Raw genomic sequence first — 18887 nt, 5'->3', positions numbered from 1 at the left:
CTCGACCTGCAATGGCGGCAAAGAGGGGTGTTCATCGTGCGATGATGCATTGGCGGTGTAAACCTTGCCACTAGCAGGGAGGCGGACTTATCCTACATCTGGTGTGTAGTAAGTTATTGGTGCATCTGCCACAGGCTCGGAGATGTTCAAGTTTATGCCGTAAGAACTTTGTCTTGCTCGCCCCCTCCCTGGTAATGAGGTCGCCGCCAAGTTTCGTATTTACTAAATGGCGTTCCGAAGGGACCTGACAGGGACAAAAACGTATAAAAAGGTTGGTCTGCTAGCAGAAAAAACCACCTGAATCCGTGTATTTGTCCAGTAGCCTTCCGCCCCAGAGGTCATTCTTTTCCTTCTCCCCGGAGAATGTATTCCTGGTCTCTCCTCTCGACTTTAACTATCCTCTCCACTGCCCTCGCGGCACCAGCTTCTTCTGAAACCTCTTCAGCTCCAGCTCCTTCCCCGACCGTTCCATATGCAAGCGATGATCCAAACTACCCCCTCTGGAATCCAGAATCTGATATCACCCCAGAACCCATTCGTAGTGGGTTGGGTGCTACCATATTGGGACCGCAGAACGTCCCAGTGGAACTCCAAAATCCAGATGTGCTTGCCCCACCAACCACAGACAATGGTGCCGTGTACGTCTTTAGTTTCGATACATGCCCTTGCCTTTCGCTCATTATTTCACAGTCCTAACTTTAAATGGCCTTTTTCTCTAAGTCACAACCGGTTACAGACCGGTGGTTGGGCGCGCGAGCAAAATGGTTAGTCCAATGCGTACGATAGTGTCGAACCTTTGCTAACCCGTCCTTCCAATCAGTAAATGTTATGCCAGTCGCAACGGACATTGCTGGTATGGTCGATTTTTTGCCCCACGATCCGTGTATTAACCAGCCGTGATGTCAAGGTGTAAATATGCGCTTAGAAGCAGGCGCCATCCGGTGAGAGAGGTCCTTCAGTCCTCCACTGAGCTCATCCTTTTTAGTGAATTGCATTGGCACACCGATGCGGAGGTAGGTTTTCCTTTATCACACGTTTTTATAACATTAAAATGGGTTTAGTGGGCCTATATGTTGTCCGGTTACGTCAGAGTCAGTACAGTGACACCTGATGGTCAGGTGTATCTTGCCGACGTCGTGAGTACCTCTGAAATAGTCTTGCTTAAGCCCCAATCTCACGTAAGCTAGGGCCCCGGTGACTTATGGTACTTCCCTCCTGGATTTCCACACAGGTAAGGCTTGACTGTCTCTTGTCTCTCGGGGAACTGATTGTTTTCGTAGCATTCAAGCCAAGAACACTACGGAGGAAGGTGCCGAGTTCCTGCTTATTTTCGACAACGGTTCCTTTAGCGAAGATTCCACCTTCCTTCTCACTGTAAGCGGGTATATTGGAGGATAAGCAGTTGCTCATGTGTTTGGCAGGATTGGTTGGCCCACGTTCCTAAAGAGGTGATCGCAAAGAATTTCCAAACCGACATCTCGGCATTTGACCGTATCCCATCTCACGAGCTGTACATCTTCCCTTGTGGGTCTTCATGTCACGAAATATCTGAATTGGGTTTGATTCTGTCCAATGTAGCACAGCCCCCTCCTGCCGATGTCGCTACTGATATGGTGGTACCAAATGATACACCTATTCCTTATACATTCCCTATGTCCCAGGTCGAGGGTACGAAAACAGCAGGTGGGGCATACAAGGTCGTTGACTCCAGAACGTTCACTGCCGCCACGACTATCTGTGCCGCGGAGGTTACAGTAGAGGTCGGGGGCATGCGGTGCGTCATACACGTGTTTGCCTAGTCAGTGACTAACAAATTCTGCTTAGTGAACTCCACGTAAGATTTGCATTCCTGAGTCTGATTTCTAACCTAAATGCTGCCAGTGGCACCCTACTGAGCCTGAATGGACCTTCTTCATGTCAGTTGTTTGGCTGGCCGCTTGTACAGATTCTTACGTATTTTCCAGTTCTGGCGAAGCTCGTATTACTGTATTCGCGTCATCGTCCAACGCACAGACGTCCGATTTCCAGGTCCGTTGTAATTGCGTTTTGTGTCAGCAAAAATCTGATCCGCCAATCAGGCTGGGGACATCGCATATATTCCTCCGTCGTTTGGTCAGTCTTCGCGGAAACCAGGCTTTCAAAGTCGTTGATTTCGCTGGTTCTAGGTCACTACATTGAGAACACGGGTAATTCTACCTTGAAGTTCCTCGAGATCTTCAAATCTGGTATGATTCATCTTATTGTATGTCACATGGCCAAGTTTACCGATACGTGTCTAGGCATATTCCAAGACATCTCCCTCAGTCAGTGGCTGGCGCTCATCCCTCACGAACTCGTCAAGGCGCACCTTGGAGTCGATGATGCTACCATTGCCAAATTTTCAAGGACCAAACAAGAAGTTGTGGGTCCAGCTTCGTCAGGCTCCTCCTCTGCTTGACCACAATCTTATCCGAGTTGATTACATACCAAAAGGGATCCTTGGGACGGATACTTGTACGATTTTTTCCTACTTGTGCCATAGAAGTTTTTTGGGCGAACACCTACTTCCTTTCCTTCGGCCTTCGTAGTTCCCTAATTCACCTGCATCATTCGAATATACGAACCAAGACATAAATGGTGTCTGCTTTGTCTTCACCCCTATTTTGCGCAATCTTAAAGTCAAATCGAAAGGCAGCACCCAAAGGAGATATTGATACATTTATAGTGCAACAAAGTAAGTGCCCATTTGGAGTGACATGTTGGAACAACTGGCTGCGACACGGCAAGTTCTGTCTCGAAACACAAACACTGGCCTCATTCGAGCTTGGCTTGTACCGACATCGCGGCATAATGCGAGTCGGATCACTGTCACAGTAATCCTGCCGTCACCGGCTCGTTGCCGAAAAAACATTATCTGAACACATGTTAGCGGCGTCTTGTGATTGACGGTGGCGCAAACGACTTTCAGGCCTATCCTTTAACAGCCATCGTGCAGCATACAAAGGTGCTACTACATATAATCGAGTAGTCACCTCACCGGACAACGACCGAGTTGAAGGAGGCGGTGATAACGGTCACGTGACCACGGAGACAAGACGCGTGAACTTGGAAATTTGAAGTGTACTTTGTGTTCAAGCTGCAGTCACGAATCACAGTCATGGCGGACGTTGATGATGTGTTCACACAGGTCCCACCTGTCGTCGACATCGAAGTAATAGAAGCAGCGAAGGAAAATATACAACCTCTTGCGTCTGGGCGGCGCGTAACAGCGTTGTCTGCTATCCTATCCACCCCACACGCGCAGCGCGATGAACGGCTCCTTTCCGCGCGCAAACGTCACCGACTTAACGTTGAAATCGCATTGCAAGACGAAGACGATGATCCCCTTGAGGCCTATGTCCGATTCGTTAATTGGATTTTGGACAACTACCCCCAGGGCCAAAGTGCTGAATCTGGACTCCTTGAGTTGCTAGAGGAGGCAACTCGAGCACTAAAAGATAATCGGGGCGGTATCTGGAAAGGCGAACTCAAATACTTGAAGCTCTGGTTGCTTTATGCCAGCTTTGTGGAGAAACCGATATTGATATTCAAGTTTTTGCTTGCCAATGACATTGGGACAAGTCACGCCGTTCTGTATGAAGAATATGCGGCTGCGCTGGAGAGGGCAGGACGGTATGTTTCTTTTTCTTCCGATGGGTCCATGGTTGGTCCCCCTATTAATTCCACTCCCGCAGGCGAAACGAGGCGGACGCTATCTTTCTGTTGGGAATTGCACGGCAGGCAAGCCCCCTGGAACATTTGCAAAGCAAACATGCAGAATTTCAGAAACGCATGATGTCAGGCATCGCATTGCCCCCTGCCCAGGAACCGACGGGTACTTCCCGACGCACAGGACTTGGTTTGACTACTTCTTTATCCTCGTCTGGCTCTCTAGCCAGGGTACACAGGTCATCTCCGTCCGATGCTAACGTATTTGGTTCTGGTCCATCGCTACCGAGGGCTGCTCCCAATTCTCGTCTTCAGATCTTCGTGGACCCGACCGGTTCCGAGCCTCAGGAGGAAACAAGAGCTGCATTCCCCGATATTGGAACTCGTAAATCCCGCGTCAAAGAGAATGTCCCCGAGGTGCGAAAAGCAGCCGGAACTACCCTGAAACACACAGGGAGCTCCCGTCGCGTCACCCCCGGTTCCAGCTCATCTAGTACTTCGAAGATAATTCCTTACAAAGACCCTGACCCCGAGGAGAATATTGAGTCAGATGGGATGCCCCCTCCTCCTATTCCCACTAGGCTACCACCGAAGACTCCTGCCAGAAGTACGATCGTGCCATTCTCAGACCAAGATCCCCAAGGCGGAGTACTGTCAAGTCCGATGTTTACTCCGTTCCGGGACGAGGTGAGGCATCAGGCATATTTCTGCGTGTTTTACTGAGCTTGGAGCATCTAGCCTGCTACTCCCAGCATAACGGCGACTATAGGTGCACCAGATACCGTGATGAAGACCAAGGTTGTTGGTGGCAGAGGTCCATCCGTCTTATCTGAGGCAGAAGCTCTGAGGAAAGACCCTTTGAAGAATTATACGGCTGACGAATGTTCCCTGGTGGACGACTGAATTCGTCCCATTAACGCTGATGTCCTGGCTCTGGTATCTTACATTGCGTAATTTGTTTTTTCTTTATCGAAGTCCGTTCCAAGTGAATTCTCGTCTCGAGCGCTTTGGCTACGACTGTGTAGTAGCACTTCCTAATGTGGTATTCTCCTGACTACGCCGCAGGTTGAGTGTGCGCAGAAAAGACTGTCTAACTGATCTCACGATATTTCGTGAAACCTTCGCCTTCCAAGTATCTATCGATTTTGTGAAACTCGCTGTTGGGTATGTCATTCACTCGTACGGCCCTGTATCCATGCAATCCTGTAACTACGCGCGGGGTGTCGAGCAAGCTCAGCTCCCACCAAGATAAGATCATCTATGCAAATGGAAGGACTATAGTAGTGGGTGAACCTTTCCGTTCATGAAACGTTTTCAAGCTCACAGGTGTGCACTCACAAGATCCACGATCTCAAGGTGACTGCTCAGCGCATTATGAAGTATCCACCGTTTACAAGGTATAAAGGATCTTGCATCGAGCAAAACTTTTTCCGGTCACTCTCAGAACACAACAGTTGCCCGGTTCTCTCCTTCCGGGTACTACTGCGCATCTGCTGATGCAACTGGTTTGGGTATGTAGATCGAAAGGCGACTACCGCACAGGAACTTAGATCGTGTTAGTGAAAATATGGGATACGATCGGTGAGGACCAGTCAGTAAAGTGGCAATACAAGATTATCTCTGGGCGCGTGTAAGGGCCTCGTTTTCATTTCTGATCCCTTGAACTTGACTTGCTTGCGTTCCTGGATAGAAATGATCTCGCCTGGGACGGCGAAAGTAAGAGGATGATTGTAGTGGGCGATGGAAAAGACAAGTGAGTATTCGGTGAAAAGTCTAAGGAATGGTGACAGCTTTCTGATTTCCGTGACAAGGTTTGGCCGCCCTATCATCATCGATACTGGTGCATCTTGCGGTGAGATTATTGGCCATTCAAAGGTAGCCCTGGCTTAGTAGTACGAGCGTAGTTCAACTCAACCACTTGTTAGGTTGTGAACGCAGTCTCCATACGTCATCAACGCCCATACCGGGCCGCTACTGGCGGTGATGATGGTTTGATCATCTTCAGTCAAGGTAGTGTTCTCTATATCGTTTCTATGCTTTGAAATTGAATAGCAGTAAACAAGGGGTACCGTACAAGCACGAAAAGGTGAATATTACCCCACTAGGTCATCTTATCGCCTTGTTCACCGGTTATCCCTGCAGACGATCAGGACGCACACAAGATTTGTTCAGGATATTAAATATGCGCCTTCCGGGGACCTTTTTGCAAGCGTAGGGTCGGATTACAAGGTATTCTTGTATGATGGCAAGACAGGTGATACTCTAGCTGAGTTCACTGAGAATGCCCACAACGGCAGTGTTGTATGTCCTTTGAACCTAGTTTCCTCGGAAAATAAAGATAACATCTCATGACAGATGGCTTGCTCGTGGAGCGGAGACAGTAAATCTCTCTTGACATCTTCTCTGGACTGTACTGTCAGATTATGTGAGTTCATCCTTGTCTAGTTTTGGTTGTCGGGTGATGTCGATCGCAATAGGGGACGTCGAGTCCCGAAAGGTCGCAAAAACATGGAATGTCGGCAAGGGCATCTCGAATCAACAAGTTGGCTGCGTTTGGACATCCTCGGACGACCTTGTGTCCCTCTCTCTGTCTGGTGTGTTGAATATATTTGACAAGCGCGAGAACAAGGATCGTCCATCGCGCGTGCTCCAGGTTGGCAAGTTTTGTCGTCATTACCTCTGCTTGACTCTGACATCTAGGTACTTTGTACTACAGGCGCCTCAGAAAGCCATCACATCGGCCGTCCGGGGTCCTTCAAGCACGTTCATGGCAGGATCTGCGGATGGTCGTGTCTTCTACTATGACACATCTTTGCACTCCATTCATGCTGTCGAGGGCGAAGGACACACAAACTTGGTGTCCGGATTGGCAGCCGGGCCTAAGGAACAGTTATACTCATCCGGATGCGATGATCGCGTGCGTGAATTAGAGCCAAGTGGCGGAACGTTTAGCTTTACGTGCGTTCGGCCGTTGTCACACGTTCATGAGTTTCATCTAACGAAGGGCACCAGACAAACGTTATTCAGCACATCCTCTCAGCCAAAGGCACTCACAGTAACGATGGATGGAACTTTATTTGTGGTCGGAGTTGACAGAGTAGAAGCAGTTAGAAGTAATCAGCGCGTTTTTGAGCTTAAACCAACGTACATCCCAAGCGCTATAGGGGCAGCTGGAAATACTGTCGCAATTGGTGCTGAGGTAAGTTACGTGCCTATAGTCTTATTACCCGATATCATGACAAAGTTGCTCTTTGATAACAGGATACCAAGGTTTATGTGTATACATGGGATGGCAGAACGCTGTCAGAATCGTACGTGTTAGGGGGAAACAAGGGTCCCATCACGGCCATCACGGTCTCCGCGAATGGTGAACACATCGCTGCGGGAGATGTAGGTTTTCTACCTTTACCGCTAAGGCTGGCTAACGGCATTCTTCCGCAGTCTGCTGGAAAGATCGTACTTTTCGGCACTGCAGGCAAAGAAGTGAGGGAATCCCAGCTCTGACATGTACACACTGACCGAACTTCCTAGAAAATAACTGATCGCTGGGCTCACCATACAGCACGTATAGCCTCTCTAGCATTCCTTTGCCCATCTGCCACGGAGTCAGCTACTCACGTTGCGTCCATCTCGTTGGATACCAACGTGTACATTTACAGTGTAACGAACATTTCGAAGTACGTGGCAATCAGGGGTGCTGCGCCAGGCGGCGGTTCTGCAGTTTTATGGCTCGAATCTCAAGAGAAGGGAAGGGGGAAACTAGTGGGTGCAGGTGCAGACGGCTGTGCGAGAATTTGGGAAGTCACTTTGCCGTAGTGAATTCTAGATGCAACGTATAATAGATGTACCTATAGCATAACTTGCGAAAGATATACATGTGAGATGTGACATATTCGACCGATAGAATGTCTGCCGCCATTGCATTTATCTGCCCAAGGCTTCCAGGGCTTCCTTCACAGCCCACGCCCCTACCCGTGCCCACCGTGCATCTGTCCGGCGAAGGTATGCCGCGACTTCTTCTGGTGTCGGTTCGCGCCTTCCTCCCCCTCTTCCCTTCCCACGCTTTAGGGCCGTCGCTGCCTCCTCCACATAAGTCGACAATAACTCTGGCGTGAGAGACACATATGCGTCTTCGTTGGGCTGAGGATCGGACAGATATTCATTCATGTCTTCCTCCTCCGTACCGCGGCCACTCGTACGCGACACGGAAACTGAAGTCAAAGGTACCGAAATAGCAGAGGTGGAGGATTTACTGCTTGCCGATTCACTCCACAATGAGTTTTCCGTCCGCGCCTCGGATGTAGAAACGGGTAACGGTAGGGGATGCACGGGCCCATCCCAGAGTACTATACCGCCTTCCTCATACAGCCGCGCAAGCGCCCACTCGAAGAGTCGTTTCTTCTTTGCTCGGAAGGGATCGCGAGGAGAGGCATCACGTTTGCTGGTGGGAACCCTGATAGAGTTACCAGTACTCACTGCGGACGCTGCCCCGGTAGATAACATGGCAGGTTGGGTTTTGGCACGTCGGCGTGTCTCAGACTGCTCAACCTTTGCCCTTCTTCGTGCCTCGGCCCGCACGACACGCGCTGCGAGCTAATGCCAACTCAGGAACGCGCCGAAGATGAGAAAGCGTAAAGCCATGTGGCGGTTCAGACATTGGCGATAGATCACCATAGGTGTCACAATCGTAATCCATCCGTTGCATCATCGGCGTTCGCTGCAAATGGCTCGCTTGTTTCTTGCGATGGTTGTGGGAGAGATCTGGTTGTGGATTTACTCTCACATTGTCCATGTAATGTTTGAGATGTAAACGAAATATGTTCGAGGTAAGATCACAGCTGCGGAGCCTGGAAGGATGGCGTAGTTTGATTTTGGAGGGCTATGAAGAGGTTTAGGGATAAACGGAGACATGGGGTATTCGAAATGAAAGGAGTAGAGGAGTGTCAGTCAAAAAACGAAAACAAACGTCGGATAATGACTCTTACCGAACTTGGAACCTTTGTTGGACTGGACCCCTTTATAGGGCTAGACGGCGTAGAGGACGCAATAGATGGACGGTCCGGGTGATAGTGGAGCACGGGCCTGCGGCGGCGGTCCCCGCGAAGCCAATGCGTACGACCCAGCATTGTGTGCCACTCTCGTGGAGGACACACTTGTATCATCAGTATATTGTCTGTCGACGTTGTCTCGGATTGGCTCGGTGGGTGACGGGATTACGAATGGTGCTGCAAGGGAATACTTGGACTTGTGAAGCTCCACGACGCGTATCCAGTGGTCTGCTTCATCGATTACGGATGCACAAGGCTCTGCATTCAGTGAATCCGAGGACAAGGATGTGACCTTCATCCAGTATATGACTTACCAATGGAGTCTGCGATGATTTGCCGCGTCTCATAGTGGCGTACAACCTTCCCAACGACCCGAACTACGTATCCAACTTCGGTTACCGGAATTGGAGGTTCTAGGGGTGTGATACCTGACTTGGGTTTCTTTGATGAAGGTGGCCGGGCCATGTCCTTACTTTCCGCAGCAGGCTTTGCGGGTGCTGGATGGCGCAGAATGCAGTCAACTACTCCAGTCCCATCATCTACTGTCATTCCGGGGAGAAACTGATATGGATAAAACTTAAACTAGGGAAACTGGGACTTACAAGTGTAAATGGTTCGCTTCTCGTGAACCTGCACTGCGACGACCATGCCAACGAGATTTACGGATCGACAAGGCGTATGTCCAATCCAAAAAAAATCAGCATCTGGAATGTGAAAATAAATCCCTTCGTTTGATGACCGACCTCAGAGATGAACTCACCCACACCAGCCTCCTTCATGGAAAGCACGTCCCGAATGAAACATGGTGCTATGGCATCCCTTGTGAATGTCCATTTCCAAATGTCTTGTACAGAGGGAGAAGACGAAGTCGCACGCATCATCATGGTCAATCTGCACTGCACTGTAACATTTAATCCGGAGCTGAAGCTGTTCAGGAGCTAAAACCGAGACGCGACACGTCCATGTACATAATATGCACGTGACACTACACTTCTAAGAAATCCCGAACCAAGCACCCCCTAATATGTTGGTGAAATTCAGAAGCAGCCTTACAACCGTTCTAAGAATTCGGCTGTGAACGGTGTTGGCGCACAAGAGACATAGGGTGACACGGCGCAGACAAGGACTCTGCGCTAGAATTCTCGTTCATGCTACACTCAGGGTAATCTCGCGCGACGTGCTTACAATGTACGTAATCTGACTGCTGGATACCCGGAATAAGGTTACATCATGGTAGGTCTCAGAACTCTATAATGGCAAATAGCCCCTGACAGTCACAGTAAGGGATGGGTTGTTGATATGAAATCCGATAGCTTGCAAACGCGACGTTGCTCATCGGTATCATCCACTGGGATCCTCAGGTAGGGCTCAGGACCGCACGATGCCCCACCGCGCTGACACCGGCCTCCAGTACTGTTATCCACCCATCATGGACAAGCTAGATGAGGCACGCACTGAGCTACGTTGGCTGGAGGGACCAAAAGGACACTCTTCAAGCAGCTCGTAGGAATCCGTGCAGCCATAAAGATACAGAAAAGTAAGATCGATCAGTTCGTCAAGAAGCGACCTCCTGCGATCAATCATCTCCCTGTCGAACTCCTTTCGTGGACAATATTCCAATCCTTACTGACTCATGATGACTGACAGGAGTTCCATTATTTCGGAGGCTAGTGACCCACAGGACAAATTTGTCAATGGACTACCGAGTTCTGGAGTTGCATTTTGGTGTGTCGGAGCAGCCCTCTCACCATTTCATCCCCGGAGACCCAACAGACGATGAGCGGCAATGTTCCTTTCAACATCTTAATTATGAGTGTTCCATTTGCTAGTGACAAGCCTGAAGTACAGTGGCCGGACGACCTTGTCTCCAGCGCCAATCGCTGGTAGTGCCTTCGCGTGCCATACCGATCGACGGTGCCTAGGATCCCCTTCGTATCTGAGGGCTTGAAATTTCCTTCTCTCAAAGATGTTTTCATTGGTGTGTCTATGGTATCCGCCTGTCCACGATTCCTCTTACCCAGCCAGGCCTCTGCCCTTCGGAATCTGAGTCTTGACCACTTTTGCCCCATTGCCCCTGAATTTGCGGCTGCCACGATCCTTACGACTCTCGAACTGAGGTTCAGGGGATGCACGGGCCGGGCGGTTTATCCCTACCCAGCCACCAATAGTGCTCTCGCTCACCGGTGACACCTCTCCATGGACGCTTCTGCCACTGGACAGTATTCACATTCCGCTCCTTGAAGTACTCAAGCTGGCAGCTTGGGCTTTGACCATTCTGATGGTTGGGATGAGCGGTACAAGATGCTCAGCTCCGGAAATGTGTCCGAATTTAACCATATTCAAAGAGTGACCCTGCGCACGGAACGTAGAGATGCACCTTTCCATACAGTAGGAAGTAGAGGTGCATTCTGCCAGGAATTCTGCGGAGTGCGGCATGTCAGCCTGTATGTAAATACCATCCACACACGCGCCTTTTTCATGCCCGAGGGTAGACTCGTTGACGCGGGTTCGGTCCCAACAGAACATTGGATAAGCTTCGAAAGTTTGATGGTATACGGCCCACACCCCCACAGTAGAAATTTCAACCTTCCCGTGCAGTGGCTCACCAAGCGTCTGGAGCAGGGCCGATCGAGGTAATCTGCGAGGCTCTCAGGTCTCTCGGATAGTAAGCCGGTGGCCAAAGTAGATCTTCATGATATGTACAACAAATTGGCAAGCCTGCGGTAATCTGGAGATGGATGGTGTGGAGTTGGATTCCTCCGTACGTTGGTCTACACCTAGGGGTCGATTTATTTATTTGGTGGACGTAGACGCTAGGAAGGCAACTAACTAAGTCAGCCCCTTAGTAGCACGTTGGGATTTGGGGTTTGCACCCAAGGATCATATCAGCGCATAATCATATAACTAGAACATGGCCGGCGCTGCCGGCAGGCACCTTGTTTACCAGCATAATCATATAATCATAAGCCCATAGTATTACCCAGGGGAAATGCTTTTAGTTGGTGAGTGTTCAGCTTATGTTAAGACTTCTGACTTAAGGTATTGGATTGACGTCCTGCTAGGATTTATCTGGAGTAAAACCTTTCGTCACAGAATTGCCGCACGCCCGGCAAGTGTTCCGTGAAGAGATCCCTGTGAGGCCTGGTAAACACGCAGGTTGAGAGAATCGATTACATCGACAGCGGGCTATTGGGGATTTCGAACATGGGACCTCTGTACATCACGGTATTCGGTTCGTACGCTCAAACGAAGTTGCCTGCCCTACAAAATGTAAAGTGGCGATACGTCATAGTCACAACAAACGTCAAATGCATCACCATATTTAGTGTTTCTCATAGTATCCAGCAAAGTATTTCGGTGATGGTCCAGACATTCACGTCCTACCTTGCGTCTCTTTCGACACCTGTTCCCTACGAGGCCGCTACTTCGCACCAATTTTTGCGAGATGCCGCAGATCTGACTCTGCCGCACGATCGTCTTGCGTTTTGGTTGGCGCAAGATAGAATCTATGCTGCTCAGGCTTATCCCAGATTCATCGCTCTTCTCATAACCAAGATCCCATTGGATTCCACAGATCCAGCTGTCCAAGTTCGCAGCAGACGCACTCTTCAAGTTCTCGTTGGATGTCTGGACAATATCGTCCGCGAGGTCAATTTTTTCGAGGACACGGCGAGGAGATATGATCTGGACGTCGGTGACGTCGAGCAGGGAGAAGGACAGGTATGGCGCGAGAGGAAGGCAACACGAGACTACACGGCTGAGATGGCACGCATCGCGTCGCTGGGCACACTTGAAGATGGGCTCGTGTTCTTGTGGGCCATGGAAAAGGTGAGTGATCGCTGCGCAACGCCACGAACATCAGCTTTTCGTCATCGTGCGATAATTACGGAGACATAATACATGCATTCAACTTCACAGGTCTACTTGGATGCGTGGTCGAATGTTTCCTCCGCTCTTCGTACAAAATCAGAGTCGGAATTAGGGAAAACAGGAGAAGCGCTTCGCGACCTGTCTTACAGCTGGTCCAATGCAAATCCCGACTTCTCAGAATTCGTGCACGGCATAGGGATGCTCGTCGACGAGTACTTGATGCCTCTCTATCAGCAGGCCATGAAAGATGGTTGCAGTAATCATGCCGAAGCCATCGTGCGTGCGGAGAGTATATGGGCTCGTGTAGTGGAATTGGAGGCCGAATTCTGGCCTGAGCAGAAAGAGGAGGAAAAGATGCGAATCCCCCAGTTCTAATGAATTCAGAATCTCTAACATGGACACGTTAATATCAATGTTGTGCTTGTACTTGTGCCTACGTAAAGTTCTCCCCCGGAACGCTGAAGAGCAATACTGAATGAGTCTACGCCTGTACAACAGCAAGGTAACAAGCATAGACTTCTTTTCAATGTCAAGGGTGGGTTCGTTTTGCAGGCCACATGGCCTGATCATATGAGATGTCATACTATCCGCACTCCATACAGCATGTCATATACGACGACGAATGACAAGAAACACTGCACGCGCGCGCGCCAAGGTTAAATGTATCTTTATAGCTTGCCAAGAGCTGGAGCATTAACATTCTGACCGGCAGCCTTCGCACGTTTACGAAGCATCTGGGTAGATTTGTTGCCGCGGAGCCCTCCACCCCACTGACGACGTTGCTCTTCGTACTTGTCGGTGCTACTCGGTGTTTCAATCATGTTTTTTTTGACTGGTGAAACTCCAAAAGACTCACAAGTTAGCTTTGGCTGCATTAACCAGCGTTGCTAGTTCGCGCTGGTCTTCACTCTTGACCTCTTGAATGGTGAGGACAGCCGCAGTTTTCTTGTGAACTACGGTGCCAAGACGAGCTTTCCCTTTCACGATAACATAGGGAACACCCATTTTACGGCAAAGTGCAGGGAGGTAGACGACAAGTTCGATGGGGTCGACGTCATGAGCGATAACAACCAGCGAGGCCTTCTTGGCCTCAACAAGAGCGACACAGTGGTTGAGACCGTACTTGACGAACAGAGGTTTCTTGTCCTTGGCAGCCTCCTTTTGTTCCGCGGTGGCCGCCGCGAGGGTCTCAAGACGAGTCTTTTTCTCCTGTTTCGTCTCAGGACGGTACCTGAAAACTTGAATAACGGCCAATCTGGGCAGAGCAGCTGACTTACTTGTTGAGGAGCTTGAAAAGTTGAGTTGCAGTGTTCTTGTCCAGGGTGTGGGAGAACTGGGCAATCGCGGGAGGGACCTTGAGACGTTGGCTGAGGATGACTTTCTGACGCTGGAGCCGGACATATTCAGGCCATTTTACAAAACGAGTCAAGTCCCTCGGGGGACGAATGTCTTGTCCTGTACGACACAAGCACTTCAGTCTCTGGCTGTTTCTTCAAAGAGTAGTGAGACACGCACCGATGCCGAAATTACGAGGGCGGGCCTCGAAGAGAGGGTTTTTAGTCGATTTTGCGGCGCCCTTGGCAGCGCCTGGGGCAGGGGCGGGCTTCTTCCCAGAACCTGGCTTGGACTTGGGAGGCTAGGGTCATTGAGACGAGAACAATGTCAGTAGCTGATCATGCACTATCAGATGATAGGTGCGACGACCGCTACTGTGTCTCGGAGCTCTAGGTAGAAACAAGCCATCCTAATGGACTGCCTCTGTTCCATCTCGGTTTCCACAGACGGAAATGTCCCCGAGATGTCCCAGTCATTGTCCGCAGGAGGTCGCTCATCCAGATGGTCTGTCGAACATCCACCTCGTGGTTTATGTACTTGCCGGTAACAAACCTCCCCGAGATGCAGTAGCGGCTGCCCACCATAGACTTACCATGTCTTCTGTAGCCTTGCGTGTGTCGAGGTCTTGATGTCGAGATGGGCGATGGTGGACTAATCGCCCTTGGTAGAGTTGGGGCCTGAACCAACTCCGCTCGGGTCGTTCCGAAGGGCTTACATCAGCACAAGGCCCATCCGGCCCGGAATCAATAAGAGTTCACCAAGAAATGTCTTCCGGCCTGCTGAGACGCCTATTCCGGCATCGAAATAATATTGGCGCAAGGTCGAGTAGGCTCTTTTCATCGCACACGAATGCGATCGTACAGCCCAAGCGCAACTACCTGCGCACCCTCGCACTCGTGTCGTTTGTTGGTATAGGATCCTATACAGCTGGCGCTGTTGCACCTCATCCAATCTTTGCCTTCATCGCACCCCGACCTGCACCCGGACCACCTTCCGATCTAGATTCTCCGGAATCACTTGCATATGCTACCTCCATGGAAGAAGCCCTTCAATCCTTGCCGCTGCTTGACACCCTCCGTTCACAACCCGATGCTGACGAGTGGTACGAAGCCCGTCCCTATAGACATTTTCCAGAAGAAAGGCGCGTCAATAATCTCACCGCTGGAGCTCTAAGAGGGCCTGGAAAGCTCTCAATCAAACCCCTGGTGCGATCAAAGCGGGACGAGAGTGAAGCAATCGTATTCGTGCATGTTGGCCGAGGACTTTGCGGTCACGATGGAATCGTTCACTGGGGGGTTGCTGGCAACCCTTTTGGATGAGAGCTTGGCACGGACCGTAAGTACTAGTGCAAAGGTCGTCTGCGATTCCTGATATCCCTTCTACAACCACAAGGCAATAAACAATCTACCCGATAAAATTGGTGTCACAGCGAACCTTTCAATAAATTACCGTGCCCCTACATTTGCTGATCAGGCAAGGCTATATTATTATTTTCAAAGTAACCATTTCTCACGCCGCTGTGCGAACAGTTTATTATCATCAAAGTACGTCTGTTAGAGAAGAGAGGGCGCAAAGTCCAAGTAAGCGGTCAGGTCGAGGACCTTAGGGGTAACGTGCTAGTTGAGGCAAAGTAGGTTGATTTGCGTCTCCTATTCGGCTTCTATTCTGATAGCGATATAGTGGTACATTTGTTCAGCCCAAGTACGCGAGCATGCTGAGCAACTCTGTCGTGAAGCAAGCTATGGGGGAACCGGAGAATGGAAGGTCACCAGTTCTACTTTCCGATGGTGTCCCACCTCCTGCTAGAAAGTCGTAGATCCATACATGGGCACTACAGCTGTCGACCCAGATACCCTACATTATTCCATTGTACAGGGTAATACCAGATAGGTTTATCGACATTGTATAGAAACCCAAGCAATCCAGAATTACAGACGCATGTACTTGTAGGTTATCTTCGCCATTTCACAACTCTCGCACACACCCAACACGAGCCCAAAACATTTCTTCCCTCAGGCGAATCACCTCTTTCCAAGTGCGTTCTTCCCACGTCCCATCGCCAGCGAAACCTTCGGTGTTAATGCTTGGACAATGCTTATTATGTTTCTCCGTATCCACAGACGACCCTCCATTGGTGGCGTGTACAGAAGCAGATTTTTCAGTGACGGGCGAGTGGTCGGTGACAGCCGCCGTCGCTTCTGAGGTTGTAGTAGGTACCTCTGGTGGCACGTCAACCGGTTCAGAAGGGGCTGGAGTCTGTCTTTCTGATGGCGAGGTAGTGTCCGTAGATAGTCCGGCCCGTTTATCCCCAGTGGGTGGTCCAGCGGGAGTATCAACATTCTCTGGTCGCCCATCAATTGACGTAGAGGAAGGTTCACTGTCACCACCATCTTCACGATTGGAGGTTGTGACCGCAACACTTGTTTTCGGTGCTTCTACCACCTTCGAACCTTCAGACTCCTTGGACTTCTTGGTCCCTTCCCTTTTCAGCCGAGTAGGAAGTGCGGATGGCCGCTCCGGCATAGGCGTTGACGGGGGCAACGGTGCAGCTCGCCTAGCAGGTGCCCGTCGCGGCACCGGTGGCGCGCCCTGTGGCGGTACAGGGGAACCTGTTCTCGAGGGTGGAAAAGGAGAAGAAGGGCGGCCAGATGCAGGTGATCCAGCCCGTGAGCGACTCAGCGACATAGGTGAAGCCACAGATTGGGGAATGGGTGAGCCCACCCGCGAACGAGGCGGGGAGACTGAAGCCGGGGGCGTTTGCGGTTGGGAGACAGTTTGCGAGGATATAGGGCACTCCGAGGGTATTATAGTAGAAGTTTGCTCCTCTTGTACGTTGGCAGGTACCTCATCATTAACCCCAACAACTGGAGCAGGAAGCGGGGTTTCCACTTCATCCGTTGGAGTAGCGAACGACTCGGATGATGTATGTTTATCTTTTTGCTCCAGACCTACTGCAGTACTATCAACAGCAACTGGTTCTGTGTTGGGCACAGTGCTGTTAGCTGAACACCCTGCGCTGGTATCAGCTGTGGCGCCCTCAGGGGTTGTACTCCGCGTTTCACTGCGTTTTGGGAGAGCGGGTGGAACCTGGGACGTTAGCCGGGAAGGCTGTCCATGGGGATGGGGCACGGAAGGGTGTGATGGTGGGGGTGACGGTAGTCGCTTGGGAGCACTATTCTCTTTCTCCTTATCTTTGAGTTTGAGGCTCTCCCCTCCTTCCTTCCCCCAACTAACGGCCATATCCCAGAGTCTTCGCCTACGCGGAGGAACAGGAGGCTTTTCAGATGCGCTTGGCAAGGTCGGTTGGCTGCTTCGCGGAGTTGACGGTGGATTGAGCGACCCATTCCCGTTTATAGTTATTCTATCAGCACTAGCAGAGCTCGGAAGCTGGGTAACTTCCTCCTGCCATATCCGCTCAATGATGCCAGAGCGCACAAAAGCCCACAAAGAGCAGGTGGTGCGGAGGCGGAGAAGACAGTAATTTGATGTACACAGGGGATGCGGCGAATTATTTGATTGAGCAGGTAGTGCACGAGACGTTGTAGAAGAATGTACAGGAAGGCGTGAGGACGTCGAAACTGGGGAACTTGACCCCTGCTTGGAATGTACAGAGGCGAGAGGTGGTGGTGGCTGGGAAGATGTCTGAGTGACGACACGGAAAACGTAAACAAGCTCTGGATGTGCGTTTTCCTGCAAATGGGAAAAGGTGACTTCACTCCCAGGCGTAGGGGATGATAACACAAGGGGATACTTGAACCACGAGTTTGAGCTCGCACTGCTAGAACGTGTGAGAGAAGCGAGGGGGTGACCGGGAGGTTTCTCGCGAGCCGACCCAGGGGTAAGACGTGCTATACGCGTGCCACAAAGAGAACATGAAACAGTGGTGATTGTCCGGGACTGTGAGCTCAATTCCTGAACTAAATTCAAGAACGGCATCGGCTCGATGATTAGCATACCAGTGTGTATGGCAGCAAGGACCGAGGGACGGGACAGCCAATTGAGCGAGGGCGCAAGGTCAAGACGTACGGTCGGCTCCCTTTTTCGTGTCCATTAGAACTGACATGAAAAACAATGAGCACGCCACTCACAAGTCCTCTGTGTTGAGACGTGCAAGGAAAGGTTGATTAAGAAGCGAAGATATGGTAGGGGGCGTCAGTTGCGACGTTCTAAGGGTCCGCAGGTACGCAACGAGTGCAGCAAATTCCGCGTAAGGGGTATGGATTGTTAGAAAGCGCAACTTCGGTGCATCTCCCTCAGAATCAGACCGTTCAACCCATTTGCCCTTACCCATCGTAATCCGAGCACCCGTCGCTTCTCTCTCGGCTGCCGTCTTGTCAGCCTCGAGAGCCTGCATTTGACTTTGCATGACCTTGACCGCCTCCTCGGCACTCCTAAGGGCCTCTTCAGCCTCCCTTACTTTCCGTTCGCTGCGTGCTTGGTTAAGTCTGGCTTCGGCGACCATGGTGTTAGCTTGGTCGAACAATGTAGCACTGAGATCGTCAAGGTCCTTCTCTATATCGTGGCGTGCGCTCTCTGCCTGACCACGCTGAGCAGCTTCCTCTGTAGCACGCTCCATGAGTCTGTTCAACTCGGCTGTTACGTGTGCCTTTTCAACCAATAGGCCAGTATTGAGGGCTGCAAGATGCTCGGCGCGCTCAAGCTCCAGTGACGAGATCGTGATCGATGAATTGCGCAGGGAGGACGAGGCTTCATGAAGCTGGTCCTCAAGATCGGATACGCGATCGTACGACGCAACGAGCTTGCTGTTGAGCTGTGTAACTTGCGTGAAGAGGTCGGTTACCTGGGAGCGCAATGATGCGATGATCTGAGCTTGAGCTTCGGAAGCATCCTCGTCGCGTTCGAGTGCATCTGTGGTGTCCGAAGTAGCATCGTCCCTGGCAATTTCATCAGCCACCTGGTCCGCCGCCATTGTTCTAGCAACGAATC

At 50.7% G+C, this 18887-nt stretch overlaps 8 protein-coding genes across 8 annotated transcripts; 5 read left to right on the top strand and 3 right to left on the bottom strand.

The window, feature by feature from the left end:
* Positions 1–154: 154 nt before the first annotated feature.
* F5J12DRAFT_493629 (putative oxalate decarboxylase/oxidase) lies at positions 155–2525 on the top strand. The gene is made up of 16 exons (XM_051739695.1): positions 155–638; positions 691–764; positions 821–853; positions 908–941; positions 986–1013; positions 1062–1136; positions 1188–1231; positions 1281–1374; positions 1422–1524; positions 1579–1774; positions 1825–1834; positions 1882–1916; positions 1965–2028; positions 2079–2112; positions 2166–2225; positions 2280–2525. The coding sequence occupies exons 1-16, from the start codon at positions 364–366 to the stop codon at positions 2435–2437; spliced, it is 1317 nt and encodes a 438-aa protein (XP_051602735.1). The 5' UTR covers positions 155–363; the 3' UTR covers positions 2438–2525.
* Positions 2526–2695: 170 nt separating this feature from the next.
* Positions 2696–4750, top strand: F5J12DRAFT_814039 (Mad3/BUB1 homology region 1-domain-containing protein). Its single transcript, XM_051744970.1, has 4 exons — positions 2696–2852; positions 2909–3651; positions 3714–4374; positions 4426–4750. Exons 2-4 carry the CDS (start codon positions 3137–3139, stop codon positions 4588–4590), a joined length of 1341 nt encoding a protein of 446 aa, XP_051602734.1. The 5' UTR covers positions 2696–2852; positions 2909–3136; the 3' UTR covers positions 4591–4750.
* Positions 4736–7576, top strand: F5J12DRAFT_814034 (WD40-repeat-containing domain protein). The gene is made up of 16 exons (XM_051744969.1): positions 4736–4970; positions 5029–5043; positions 5093–5198; positions 5248–5317; positions 5378–5440; positions 5499–5562; positions 5613–5697; positions 5751–5773; positions 5830–5988; positions 6043–6112; positions 6165–6340; positions 6404–6645; positions 6700–6886; positions 6949–7077; positions 7129–7170; positions 7219–7576. The coding sequence occupies exons 1-16, from the start codon at positions 4854–4856 to the stop codon at positions 7501–7503; spliced, it is 1833 nt and encodes a 610-aa protein (XP_051602733.1). The 5' UTR covers positions 4736–4853; the 3' UTR covers positions 7504–7576.
* Positions 7572–9671, bottom strand: F5J12DRAFT_814028 (uncharacterized protein). Its single transcript, XM_051744968.1, is given in 6 exon segments — positions 7572–8280; positions 8300–8566; positions 8719–8993; positions 9050–9277; positions 9338–9439; positions 9496–9671. 6 exon segments carry the CDS (start codon positions 9617–9619, stop codon positions 7612–7614), a joined length of 1665 nt encoding a protein of 554 aa, XP_051602732.1. The 5' UTR covers positions 9620–9671; the 3' UTR covers positions 7572–7611.
* A 1621-nt stretch (positions 9672–11292) lies between these two features.
* F5J12DRAFT_925972 (uncharacterized protein) lies at positions 11293–12980 on the top strand (the record flags this gene model as incomplete). The annotated part of the gene is made up of 6 exons (XM_051749376.1): positions 11293–11496; positions 11710–11737; positions 11829–11869; positions 11892–11971; positions 12074–12563; positions 12654–12980. Exons 1-6 carry the CDS (start codon positions 11428–11430, stop codon positions 12978–12980), a joined length of 1035 nt encoding a protein of 344 aa, XP_051602731.1. The 5' UTR covers positions 11293–11427.
* Positions 12981–13273: 293 nt separating this feature from the next.
* On the bottom strand, positions 13274–14372 carry F5J12DRAFT_780952 (ribosomal protein L4; the record flags this gene model as incomplete). The annotated part of the gene is made up of 5 exons (XM_051742518.1): positions 13274–13406; positions 13462–13836; positions 13883–14060; positions 14121–14241; positions 14316–14372. The coding sequence occupies 5 exons, from the start codon at positions 14370–14372 to the stop codon at positions 13274–13276; spliced, it is 864 nt and encodes a 287-aa protein (XP_051602730.1).
* A 332-nt stretch (positions 14373–14704) lies between these two features.
* On the top strand, positions 14705–15756 carry F5J12DRAFT_904259 (HotDog domain-containing protein; the record flags this gene model as incomplete). Its single annotated transcript, XM_051748505.1, has 5 exons — positions 14705–15235; positions 15261–15275; positions 15333–15413; positions 15470–15570; positions 15621–15756. The coding sequence occupies 5 exons, from the start codon at positions 14705–14707 to the stop codon at positions 15754–15756; spliced, it is 864 nt and encodes a 287-aa protein (XP_051602729.1).
* A 149-nt stretch (positions 15757–15905) lies between these two features.
* F5J12DRAFT_716586 (uncharacterized protein) lies at positions 15906–18870 on the bottom strand (the record flags this gene model as incomplete). The annotated part of the gene is made up of 3 exons (XM_051741018.1): positions 15906–16046; positions 16125–17976; positions 18029–18870. The coding sequence occupies 3 exons, from the start codon at positions 18868–18870 to the stop codon at positions 15906–15908; spliced, it is 2835 nt and encodes a 944-aa protein (XP_051602728.1).
* Positions 18871–18887: the final 17 nt, after the last annotated feature.

Source organism: Pisolithus orientalis, assembly GCF_024613125.1.
Source record: "Pisolithus orientalis strain OTSU chromosome Unknown F5J12scaffold_6, whole genome shotgun sequence".
NCBI classification, from domain to species: Eukaryota; Fungi; Basidiomycota; class Agaricomycetes; order Boletales; family Pisolithaceae; genus Pisolithus; species Pisolithus orientalis.
The sequence above is the reverse complement of the archived record's forward strand: the minus strand, read 5'-3'. Positions and strand labels throughout refer to the sequence as shown.